Here is a 13,384-nt window from a genome sequence, read left to right as displayed (position 1 = left end):
CCGTGTATGTGATCGTATACAAATCTAGGCAAGGCTTGATATTATGTTTTTAGTCTAATATCTGTTTGGGCTTCTTGCAGTCTACAAATTTGTAATTATGTTTCGGCCCCTTGACCATCCGCTCAAGAAAATATTGTTTTAAAAATCGGCCTGTGGCTGAATCTAGTTGATGATCCCAAATACTGACTGGGACTATAGATTTACTTTGCTGAGCGTCAAGCACCGGTAGCCTAAATGTACTTTTAGCCTACTTTTTAAGATTTTATATTCTGAATAATCAAAACCACTAACATGGTGAATTTTAAGTGACTTACATTTGGCCATACACCACGGGAAAATAAAGGTTGTAATGACTAGCTACCTATTTGGCTCATCCTGACCATTGGTAGCTCATCTCATAGGCCTCCTCCAAAATAGAATTGAGCAGTCAGTCCATCTCCCAAGCACTGAGATGAAGCTGACAGATAATTAATTTAGCCTAAAACTAAACTTAGGTTCCACATGTACAGTGTTGCATGGACATCTAAAGGTAATTAACATGGGCATTTGGTGTAGAGGCATGAGTTTATTCATTTTGATTGTATAGGGTAATTGCCACATGGGTATTAGTTTAGGTATAGACCTACTAAGCCAGCGTTACTGTAGATCTAGTAGGGAAGACCTACTGGGGAATTGAAGCCACTGTGCCTCCATCTTGGCATTCCCCCACCATTGTAAAAAATATTTTTCAAGCTATAGAAATGCATTTATTAAATGTCTACACTCGTTTTTGGCAAGTTTATTCTATTACAGACACCTTAAAATCCTTAAGAGCCTATTGCCGCACCCATGCGTCAATCTAAGTAACATTTTTTTTAAATCCCCATCAAAATCTATCAGTTTAAGATAGAGATACCAGGTTTTTTGCATTGGCTGCATCTCAATCCACAGCGTTGAAGTCGGTAACGCAAATGTGCCAACTTCTGTCTGTAGCGTCTTAACTGTTTGATCTACAAACTAATATGACCCCACTATGGAAAGGGGAGACTCTCACACACACCATGGTGTAAATTATGTCTGAGTGTTGGAGTGTGCCCCTTGTTATCTGTAAATAAATAAAAACTACAAAATTATGCCATCTGGTGTGCTTTATAAGGAATTTGAAATTATTTATACTTTTACTTTTGATACTTAAGTATATTTAAAACCAAATACTTAGACTTTTACTCAAGTAGTATTTTACTGGGTGACTTTCACTTTTACTTGAGTCATTTTATATTAAGGTATCATTACTTTTACTCAAGTATGACAATTTGGCACTTTTCCCACCACTGGCATTCGGAAAGTATTCAGACCCCTTCCCTTTTTCCATTTTTTTTTTACATTACAGCCTTATTCTAAAATGTATTCAATGTTTTTCCTCATCAATCTACACAATGACAAAGCGAAAACAGGTTTTTAGAAATGTTTGCAAATTTATTAAAAATAAAAAAACAGACCCTTTGCTATGAGACTCGAAATTGACCTCCGGTGCATCCTGTTTTCATTGATCATCCTTGAGATGTTTCTACAACTTGATTGGAGTCCACCTGTGGTAAATTCAATTGATTGGACATGATTTGGAAAGGCACACACCTGTCTATATAAAGCTCCCACAGTTGACAGTGCATGTCAGAGCAAAAACCAAGCCATGAGGTCGAAGGAATTGTCCGTTGAGCTCCGAAACAAGATTGTGTTGAGGCACAGATCTGGGGAAGGGTACCAAAACATTTCTGCAGCATTGAAGGTCCCCAAGAACACAGTGGCCTACATCATTCTTAAATGGAAGAAGTTTGGAACCACCAAGACTCTTCCTAAAGCTGGCCGCCCGGCCAAACTGAGCAATCGGGGGAGAAGGGCCTTGGTCAGGGAGGTGACTAAGAGCCCGATGGTCACTCTGACAGAGCTCCAGAGTTCCTGTGGAGATGGGAGAACCTTCCAGAAGGACAACCATCTCTGCAGCACCACCAAATCAGGCCTTTATGGTAGTGTGGCCAGACGGAAACCACTCCTCATTAAAAGGCACATGACAGCCCACTTGGAGTTTGCCAAAAAGCACCTAAAAGGACTCTGACCATGAGAAACAACATTCTCTGGTCTGATGAAACCAAGATTAAACTATTTGGCCTGAATGCCAAGCGTCACGTCTGGAGGAAACCTGGCACCATCCCTACGGTGAAGCATGGTGGTGGCAGCATCATGCTGTGAGTATATTTTTCAGCAGCAGGGACTGGGAGACTAGTCAGGATCGAGGGAAAGATGAACGGAGCAAAGTACAGAGAGATCCTTGATGAAAACCTGCTCCAGAGCGCTCAGGACCTTAGACTGGGGCGAAGGTTCAACTTCCAACAGGACAATGACCTTAAGCACGCAGCCAAGACAACGCAGGAGTGGCTTCGGGACAATGTCCTTGAGTGGCCCAGCCAGAGCCCGGACTTGAACCCGATCGAACATCTCTGTAGAGACCTAAAAATAGCTGTGCAGCGACGCTTCCCATCCAACCTGACAGAGCTTGAGAGGATCTGCAGAGAAGAATGGGAGAAACTCCCCAAATACAGGTGTGCCAAGCTTGTAGCGTCATACCCAAGAAGACTCGAGGCTGTAATCGCTGCCAAAGATGCTTCAACAAAGTACTGAGTAAAGGGTCTGAATACTTATGCAAATGTGATCTGGTTTTTTTTGCAAACATTTCTAAAAACCTGTTTTTGCTTTGTCATTATGGGGTATTGTGTGTAGATTGATAAGGGAAAAAACTGTATTTTAGATTCATTGACTATATTGAGTAAGTGTATACTGTACTGGCTACGGCGTCTCAAAATGGACAAACAGTGCAAAGGTCTTAAGGGAGTATGCAATGCACACTCGTTCGGTTCGGCTAGTCGAGTATATCTCTGAGCCCCTCTCTGCACCTGGCATCCACCAAATGTTGCACTATGTTCCCCCCACAATTACAGCACTTAACCTTCACATTGCTCCCACATACACTGTAATTATGTGCCCCTCCACACTTATCACATATTTTCCTTCCTTTACATTGAACAGCTACATGTCCCATTCTTTGGCATTTAAAACACCACAATGGGCATGGGACAAATTCTCTGACATTGAAACTAAGGAATCCTATCTGTACTTTTCCAGGCAAAACCTTCTCAAACCTCAGCAGCACTGATAGGCTTTCACTTTGACCTGCTTTCCTACTGATCAACCTTTTGGCCTCAATCACTCTTCCTCCCTTCACATTGTCTTTAATATCATCTATGGACAGGGGCGCAACTTTGGTTTTAGAAGTGGGGGGACATAATACTTTTTTTATATTATTTTTTATCCAGTTGGATAAACACTCCAAACAGCCTACCCGACCGCTCAGAGGCGTCCGCATGGTCCTAAAGCACACCGTGGCCTTTAAAAAAAAAAAAATCACATTCCAATGATAAAACTTGGGGGGACAAAAATGCCATTTCAGAATGTGGTGAGGACATGTCCCCCCCGACCCCAGGGAAAGTTGCGCCCCTTTCTATGGACATAGATATTGGGACCCCAGTGATGACTCCCCTCAATCTAGCATAAACACCAAGAACATGGCTTTTCATCTTCTTCCCATTAAACTATTCCATTTTCAGAATCTTCTCTTGCTGAGCCTGGCTACCACAAAATATTAACAATTACCATTTCCAATGAACCAAGCTAATTTGACTCCACCTACCTCTTTCTCTATAGCATTAGTTAGTCGGATAGGGCGTAAATGAGGCCCTGTGGTCTCATCAAACACCATCACCACTTTCCACTCCAACACATTACTTGTTTCCTACCTTGGCCCTCTAAGCTTTTACTAAACGCTCCACTGCTTTCTGTATCATGATCTCTCTTCTTGTCTTTCCACTACCGACCATTCCGGTCCTTGGCCCTCATCCTCCTGCTCCATACCATCACAACTGACACCCATATTGTTCGCATTCCAGCACAGTTGTTGCTTCAACTTATTCTCCATTTCGTCCGCACCACTGGTGGAAAAAGTACCCAAATTGTCATACTTGAGTAAATGACTCAAGTAAAAGTCACCCAGTAAAATGCTACTTGAGTAAAAGTCTAAAAGTATTTGGTTTTAAATATACTTAAGTATCAAATGTAATTGCTAAAATATACTGAAGTATCAAAAGTTAAAATCATTTCAAATTCCATAAGCAAACCAGACGGCACAATTTATTTATTTATTTTTATTTACAGATAGCCAGGGGCACACTCAAACACTGACATCATTTACAAAATGAAGCATGTGTGTTTAGTGAGTCCGCCAGATCAGCGGCAGTAGGGATGACCAGGAATGTTCTCTTGATAAGTGCGTGAATTGGACCTAACCAAAAATCTCCTTAATAGAACTTTTCTTAAAAAGAGGCTATAAGCCACTAGGCCATATCATTTGGCTTCATATCTATTTATTTAAACTGGAGTATTTCAAGTGTGTGTGTGTGTCTAACCATTCTGCTGTACATGCGGATAGGGATCAGTAGGTGGCATGATGTGGTGAGCACATAATGGGAGCCTACATTGAGAGAATCACAGAAGGATTGATGGAAAACGTGAGACGCGGTATACACTGCACGTAGTAGAGCAAATAATTGCCCCTCTTGTCAACAGTTTATTATTTACACAGCAAATTGTCCATTACAAAACAACCCAATGTTTGCCCATTCATCTCCATTAGGAATGGTAATATTAGCCGACAATGAGCTGAAAGAACACGAGCAGTGGAGCGCGATTAAATGGCAGCGTTGGTAATTAGTGTTGGGCATGCACCAAGGATTGACTAATTGTCTGTATTAGCGTTCTACCTACTCCAGAGAGTCATTAACAATGTAGATCAGGGAGAAATGATCTGCCGCTCCCCTCATCTCTGTGAAGAGTGCCTCGCTAATGACAGACATGTGGATAGTTTCCTGCAGAGTGCTACCACCGACACAGTAGGCTGTGTGTGGAAATCAAACAGAATACACATCAGAAATGGTTAGAGAAACAGCCATCGCAGAGCAAGACATGAGCCTTGATGTGTGACAAATGTGGACTAACAATATTTTAAGTGGGTTGTTGAGGTCGTGATTAAAACGGATGTGTTGCGCGCTGCTCTGAAATGATGAACGCATATATGCACTATAGCAACACCGAGACATGAATAACACACGCTTCTTACTGTTGCAAAGAATTCATTTAATACAAATAGTCAACATGTTCATGACATTCCCAAGAGGGCAGAGGACAAAATAAGGAAAATCTGAATACCGATTGAGGTACGGGTCCTACATGATGGAGTCAGCAGGTAGCCTAGAGGTTAAGAGAGGTTGGGCTAGTAACCGAAAGGTTGCTAGTTCGAATCCCCGAGTCGACATGGTGAAAAATCTGTTCTGCCCTTGAGCAAGGTAGTTAAACCCCACCACCCCCCACAACAGCACCTCCCTGGACGCCCAACGTGGCAGCCCCCCCCTGGACCTCTCCAATTCAGAGGGGTTGGGTTAATAGCAGAAGTCATGTTTCGGTTGGACCTTGTGTGCAATTGATGATAAAAATACATTTATGTATGTACATAGGAGACAACCGGAGAAAACGTCGAACAGAGAAGGCAGGATTAGTAATAAATAGCACACGCAAGGTTTTGAAGTGGCCAAAAGTAGGGCACTATATAGGGTGCCATTTGAGATGCAGACATGGCTACAGGTCAACATGTATAGGTGCTGCCTGGATCTATTGCAGATATGGACTTAGGATCATGTGTACTAGGAACTATTTCAACAGTCTCTGACAAGGCATGCTCTCCAGCTACCTAATAGGAGCTATTCAAGTTCTCACTTCCAGGTGACTATATGCTCATGTACAAAATGTAAATGAAAGGAGAATTGTACCTTTTCTCAATCTCACTATTGATCTTCTTCTCAAGCAGCGGAGAATATAAAAGCAGTCTAGACATCAGGGCCTGTATTCATAAAGCGTAGGAGGGCTGATCAGGATCAGATTAGACATCAGGGCCTGTATTCATAAAGCGTAGGAGGGCTGATCAGGATCAGATTAGACATCAGGGCCTGTATTCATAAAGCGTAGGAGGGCTGATCAGGATCAGATTAGACATCAGGGCCTGTATTCATAAAGCGTAGGAGGGCTGATCAGGATCAGATTAGACATCAGGGCCTGTATTCATAAAGTGTAGGAGGGCTGATCAGGATCGGATTAGCCTATCAGATTATAATGAAAGATTATAAGGGCAGAGGAAACTGATGCTTTATGAATACAGGCCCTGATCTTGTGTGGTGAAGACACTTTGTATCATTGGGTATTTTCACACGAAGATGAGCAAGTGTTATTTCTATTGTGGTTGTGATTATGGATGCATTGTTATCCTGAGTTAGGAGGCTATGCATTGCCATGAAACAGTTAACAGCCATGACACGTTCAAGTTGCAGCAGTTTGGGGGACAACTTCAGCATTGATTCATGATAGGCCTCCAAACAGACAGACACAGGCGTGCAGTCATTGCTTTGACCAAATAAGAATTTAGGAAAACAGTCTTACAATGGGAAAAGATGCATTTACATTTCACCAACCCTTGCTCAATACACTTGAATGTGAGAGGACATGCTATCTTGGACAAACAGTGAGTCGATGCATTCATCACATCGATTTAGAAGAAAATCTAAACAATTAGGAAATAAATGTTATTCGCCTCATGTGCAAGCAAGGCTAATAAGGCTTTAGTCCATGGTAAGGTTAGAATGTAGTATACATTTGAGAATGTTTAAATAAGAAAACATATAATTTCATAAATACAAATAATCAAGTACTGTATTAGAGAACCTGCATTGCCTCTTTTTTGATCAGTCTTGTTTGGTGATCTCTAAGCTCTGGACTCTTTACCACAGGAAGAAACAGGGAGGGTCCATGTTAGTCATAAATAATACTTTACATACATACATATACATATTATAGAACATGTACAGTACCAGTCAAAAGTTTGGACACACCTACTCATTCCAGGGTTTTTCTTTGTTTTTACTATTTTCTACATTGTAGAATAATAGTGAAGACATCAGAACTATGAAATAACACATGGAATCATGTAGTAACCAAAAAAAAGTGTTAAACAAATCAAAATATATTTTAGATTATTCAAATAGCCACCCTTTGCCTTTGACAGCTTTGCACACTCTTGGCATTCTCTCAACCAGCTGCATGAGGTAGTCACCTGGAATGCATTCCATTAACAGGTGTGCCTTATTAAAAGTTAATTTGTGGAATTTCTTTCCATCTTAATGCATTTGAGCCAATCAGTTGTGTTGTGACAAGGTAGGGGGGGTTATACAGAAGATAGCCCTATTTGGTAAAAGACCAAGTCCATATTATGGAAAGAACAGCTCAAATAAGCAAAGAGAAATGACAGTCCATCATAATTTTAAGACATGAAGGACAGTCAATACGGAACATTAAGAACTTTTAAAGTTTCTTCAAGTGCAGTCGCAAAAAACAACAAGCGCTATGAAACTGGCTCTCATGAGGACCGCCACAGGAATGGAAGACCTAGAGTTACCTCTGCTGCAGAGGATAAGTTCATTAGAGTTACCAGCCTCAGAAATTGCAGCCCAAATAAATGCTTCACAGAGTTCAAGTAACAGACAATTGCTGCAAAGAAACCACTACTAAAGGACACCAATAAGAAGAAGTGGAAATCTGTCCTTTGGTCTGGAGTCCAAATGTGAGATTTTTGGTTCAAACCGCCGTGTCTTTGTGAGACGCGGTGCGGGTGAACGGATGATCTCCGCATGTGTTGTTCCCACTGTGAAGCATGGAGGAGGAGGTGTGATGGTGCTTTGCTGGTGACACTCTCTGTGATTCATTTAGAATTGAAGGCACACTTAACCAGCATGGCTACCACAGCATTCTGTAGCGATACGCCATCCCATCTGGTTTGGGCTTAGTGGGACTATCATTTGTTTTTCAACAGGACAATGACCCAACACACCTCCAGACTGAGTAAGGGCTATTTGACCAAGAAGGAGAGTGATAAATGCTCCATCAGATGACCTCCACAATGTCCCGACCTCAACCCAATTGAGATGGTTTGGGATGAGTCGGACAGCAGAGTTAAGGAAAAGCAGCCAACAAGTGCTCAGCATATGTGGGAACTCCTTCAAGACTGTTGGAAAAGCATTCAAGGTGAAGCTGGTTGAGAGTGCCAAGAGTGTGCAAAGCTGTCATCAAGGCAAAGGGTGGCTACTTTGAAGAATCTCAAATATAAAATATATTTTGATTTGTGTAACACTTTTTTGGTTACTACAGGATTCCATATGTGTTATTTCATAGTTTTGATGTCTTCACTATTATTTTACAATGTAGAAAATAGTCAAAATAAAGAAAAACCCTAGAATGAGTAGGTGTGTCCAAACTTTTGACTGGTACTATATATGTATGCATATGAATGTAAATACAACATATGTACAAATTATGCACATGCCCTAAATGACTATTGCACTTTATGTAATAAAGTTGACTGTTGCTGATATCCAGTAGATTGAATAGCTTGTTTCGATATTTTCTCAGTGATTGGAGAGCAGAGCAGCTTTAAAGTTACAACCGCAGTAATCTCAGTGAATCATTGGGAGCTAAACAAGAGCCCCCTGCCCACAGGAGACTATCACCGAGGGCCCAACTCCCTACCCCTCTCTGGGACACTAACCACCCACCCAGTGGGTGGAGAAACGGAGCTTAGACCTAGTTCCTCGGTCTGCTTTAGAGCCTCTATTGTTCAACTGACAGACTCAAACGTCTGGCTTCATGGTCAAAAATAAGGATTTCTTTGTTAAATAAATACAGTTCTTAGCTTTGTTAAAAAATGTAAAGAAATAAGAATCAAATGAAATAAAAACAAGTGAGATTAAAACACATCACTGTGGACATCCTGGTCAAGCAGCTTGGAAACATTCCCTCCCAGTTGGTACAGACAAAAAATAAATATCTAGATCTTTCTTTCTTTTTTGCAAAAACTAAAATATATATAAGGATTGTATGTTCTTTGCAGTTGTTCATAAAAAAAACAGTATAGTACCAACAAGTCCTCTTTTGAATATCTACAGTCGTACAATAGTCTTGCAAGTGAGTTCATGAAAAAATGCTATCGTTTTAGCATGTCAATTCGCATAAAAATGCCTCTTTACAGTCATTGGCTAAAAACTGTTATAATAAACAATACAAAAGGAAAGACAGCACTTGCTACTGACAGTCTTGTAAATGTGTCTTTACCTCTATGGCCTGTTTCACTATTTCAGCCAACTTCAAGCGATCCACTTTGTCAGTAAAGGCCCGTCCTACAATGAAGACCAAATAATTAAATGTTGGCCAAAACCAGATTTAAAATGAAAATGCCACCCTTTTTCAATCAAATTCATAATCTCCAACACCACCACAACATGTGAAAAACGGAGGGTTTCTATGTGTTGTAGTTATAAAATAATAATAATAATAATGTTTCCGATGACATAATCCGGAGACAGATTTTAACCAACTATGAGCAAGCAAAGGTTACTAACTGATGAATTTGAATTTCCCTTTAATTAGGGGATTTTCCCCACAGTAATTAGTGTTGATGTATGTGCTAGCTGCCATTGCTCTGCATTGAATGCTGTATTTATACAGTATGTTATGCCTACCGTCCCAGCTGAGGCCCTGCAGCCCGTCTCGCAGTAGTTTGCAGTCCCGGTTGAAACGCCACGCCTCATGCATCACCTCATTCAGCTTCTCATCCTCATTCTCTCCTGACACACACAACCAAACACACACAGTTACACCATGCCCACTGTGTGCCTGCATGTATGCCTGTTAAATGGGAGTTGTACATCTGTGTTGGTTGATGTGAAGTGTGTGTGTTTGTGTGTGGACTGACCAGCCTGTGGGAGGATACACTGAGCGATGACGTCTCGTAGTTTCTCCAGGGCCACGTTGGAGTCCTCGCCGCCGTTCTCTGGGTCGTGGATGAAGAAGCCGTCACTCTGCTTGCTGCTGTAGCACACACACAGGAGATACATACAGTTGAAGTCGGAAGTTTACATACACTTAGGTTGGAGTCATTAAAACTAGTTTTTCAACCACTCCACAAATTTCTTGTTAACAAACTATAGTTTTGGCAAGTCGGTTAGGACATCTACTTTGTGCATGACAAGTAATTTTTCCTACAATTGTTTACAGAGATTATTTCACTTATAATTCACTGTATCACAATTCCAATGGGTCAGAAGTTTACATGTGTTGACTGTGCCTTTAAACAGCTTGGAAAATTCCAGAAAATGATGTCATGGCTTTAGAAGCTTCTGATAGGCTAATTGACATCATTTGAGTCAATTGGAGGTGTACCTGTGGATGTATTTCAAGGCCTACCTTCAAACTCAGTGCCTCTTTGCTTGACATCATGGGAAAATCAAAAGAAATCAGCCAAGAACAAAAACATTGTAGACCTCCACAAGTATGGTTCATCCTTGGGAGCAATTTCCAAACGCCTGAAGGTACCACGTTCATCTGTACAAACAATAGTACTCAAGTATAAACACCATGGGACCACGCAGCCGTCATACCGCTCAGGAAGGAGACATGTTCTGTCTCCTAGAGATTAACGTACTTTGGTGCGAAAAGTGCAAATCAATCCCAGAACAACTGCAAAGCACCTTGTGAAGATGCTGGAGGAAACAGGTACAAAAGTTCCTATATCCACAGTAAAACAAGTCCTATATCGACATAACCTGAAAGGCCGCTCAGCAAGGAAGAAGCCACTGCTCCAAAACCGCCTTTAAAAAACCCAGAGTACGGGTTTGCAACTGCAGATGGGACAAAGATCGTACTTTTTGGAGAAATGTCCTCTGGTCTGATGAAACAAAAATAGAACCGTTTAGCCATAATGACCATTGCTATGTTTGGAGGAAAAAGGGGGTCGCTTGCAAGCCGAAGAACACCATCCCAACCGTGAAGCACGGGGGTGGCAGCATCATGCTGTGGGGGTGCTTGGCTGCAGGAGGGACTGGTGCACTTCACAAAATAGATGGCGTCATGAGGAAGGAAAATTATGTGGATATATTGAAGCAACATCTCAAGACATCAGTCAGGAAGTTAAAGCTTGGTCGCAAATGGGTCTTCCAAATGGACAATGACCCCAAGCATACTTCCAAAGTTGTGGCAAAATGGCTTAAGGACAACAAAGTCAAGGTATTGGAGTGGCCATCACAAAGCCCTGACCTCAATCCTATAGAAAATGTGTGGGCAGAACTGAAAAAGCGTGTGCGAGCAAGGAGGCCTACAAACCTGACTCAGTTACACCAGCTCTGTCAGGAGGAATGGGCCAAAATTCACCCAACTTATTGTGGGAAGCTTGTGGAAGGCTACCCGAAATGTTTGACCCAAGTTAAACAATGTAAAGGCAATGCTACCAAATACTAATTGAGTGTATGTAAACTTCTGACCCACTGGGAATAAATCATTCTCTCTACTATTATTCTGACATTTCACATTCTTAAAATAAAGTGGTGATCCTAACTGACCTAAGACAGGGCATTTTTACTAGGATTAAATGTCAGGAATTGTGAAAAACTGAGTTTAAATGTATTTGGCTATGGTGTATGTAAACTTCCGACTTCAACTGTATAACAGACACCAACCCACAGGTGATACATTTACCAGACACCAACCCACACACACAGGAGATACATATACCAGACACCAACCCACACACACAGGAGATACATATACCAGACACCAACCCACACACACAGGAGATACATATACAGCGAGGGGAAAAAATATTTGAACCCCTGCTGATTTTGTACGTTTGCCCACTGACAAAGAAATGATCAGTCTATAATTTTAATGGTAGGTTTATTTGAACAGTTAGAGACAGAATAACAACAAAAAAATCCAGAAAAATGCATGTCAAAAATTTTATAAATTGATTTGCATTTTAATGAGGGAAATAAGTATTTGACCCCCTCTCAATCAGAAAGATTTCTGGCTCCCAGGTGTCTTTTATACAGGTAACAAACTGAGATTAGGAGCACACTCTTAATGGGAGTGCTCCTAATCTCAGCTTGTTACCTGTATAAAAGACACCTGTCCACAGAAGCAATCAATCAATCAGATTCCAAACTCTCCACCATGGCCAAGACCAAAGAGCTCTCCAAGGATATCAAGGACAAGATTGTAGACCTACACAAGGCTGTAATGGGCTACAAGACCATCGCCAAGCAGCTTGGTGAGAAGGTGACAACAGTTGGTGCGATTATTCGCAAATGGAAGAAACACAAAATAACTGTAAATCTCCCTCGGCCTGGGGCTCCATGCAAGATCTCACCTCGTGGAGTTGCAATGATCATGAGAACGGTGAGGAATCAGCCCAGAACTACACGGGAGGATCTTGTCAATGATCTCAAGGCAGCTAGGACCATAGTCACCAAGAAAACAATTGGTAACACACTACGCCGTGAAGGACTGAAATCCTGCAGCGCCCGCAAGGTCCCCCTGCTCAAGAAAGCACATATACATGCCCGTCTGAAGTTTGCCAATGAACATCTGAATGATTCAGAGGAGAACTGGGTGAAAGTCTTGTGGTCAGATGAGACCAAAATGGAGCACTTTGACTCAACTCGCCGTGTTTGGAGGAGGAGGAATGCTGCCTATGACCCCAAGAACACCATCCCCACCGTCAAACATGGAGGTGGAAACATTATGCTTTGGGGGTGTTTTTCTGCTAAGGGGACAGGACAACTTCACCGCATCAAAGGGACGATGGACGGGGCCATGTACCATCAAATCTTGGGTGAGAACCTCCTTCCCTCAGCCAGGGCATTGAAAATGGGTCGTGGATGGGTATTCCAGCATGACAATGACCCAAAACACACAGCCAAGGCAACAAAGGAGTGGCTCAAGAAGAAGCACATTAAGGTCCTGGAGTGGCCTAGCCAGTCTCCAGACCTTAATCCCATAGAAAATCTGGGGAGGAAGCTGAAGGTTCGAGTTGCCAAACGTCAGCCTCGAAACCTTAATGACTCGGAGAAGATCTGCAAAGAGGAGTGGGACAAAATCCATCCTGAGATGTGTGCAAACCTGGTGGCCAACTACAAGAAACATCTGACCTCTGATTGCCAACAAGGGTTTTGCCACCAAGTACTAAGTCATGTTTTGCAGAGGGGTCAAATACTTATTTCCCTCATTAAAATGCAAATCAATTTATAACATTTTTGACATGCGTTATTCTGGATTTTTTTGTTGTTATTCTGTCGCTCACTGTTCAAATAAACCTACCATTAAAATCATAGACTGATCATTTCTTTGTCTGTGGGCAAACGTACAAAAT

At 41.7% G+C, this 13,384-nt stretch overlaps 1 protein-coding gene across 2 annotated transcripts in view; it reads right to left on the bottom strand.

The window, feature by feature from the left end:
- Positions 1-5,199: 5,199 nt before the first annotated feature.
- LOC121584416 (MAP kinase-activated protein kinase 5) overlaps positions 5,200-13,384 on the bottom strand; it is a 28,453-nt gene continuing 20,268 nt past the window's right edge. Inside the window, exons 12-15 of one of the 2 annotated variants that reach the window (XM_041900278.2) lie at positions 9,935-10,050; positions 9,702-9,806; positions 9,295-9,359; positions 5,200-6,909 (exon numbers count right to left, since the gene is read on the bottom strand). In XM_041900278.2, the coding sequence (XP_041756212.2) occupies positions 6,847-6,909; positions 9,295-9,359; positions 9,702-9,806; positions 9,935-10,050 (349 nt within the window). In that variant the 3' untranslated portion in view covers positions 5,200-6,846. The remainder of the gene's footprint in view (positions 6,910-9,294; positions 9,360-9,701; positions 9,807-9,934; positions 10,051-13,384) is intronic. The other variant, XM_041900279.2, reaches the window with a different exon arrangement.

The sequence above is a fragment of the Coregonus clupeaformis genome, chromosome 16 (assembly GCF_020615455.1).
Source record: "Coregonus clupeaformis isolate EN_2021a chromosome 16, ASM2061545v1, whole genome shotgun sequence".
In the NCBI taxonomy this organism is placed as follows: Eukaryota; Metazoa; Chordata; class Actinopteri; order Salmoniformes; family Salmonidae; genus Coregonus; species Coregonus clupeaformis.
This window is presented reverse-complemented; position numbering and strand designations above follow the sequence as displayed.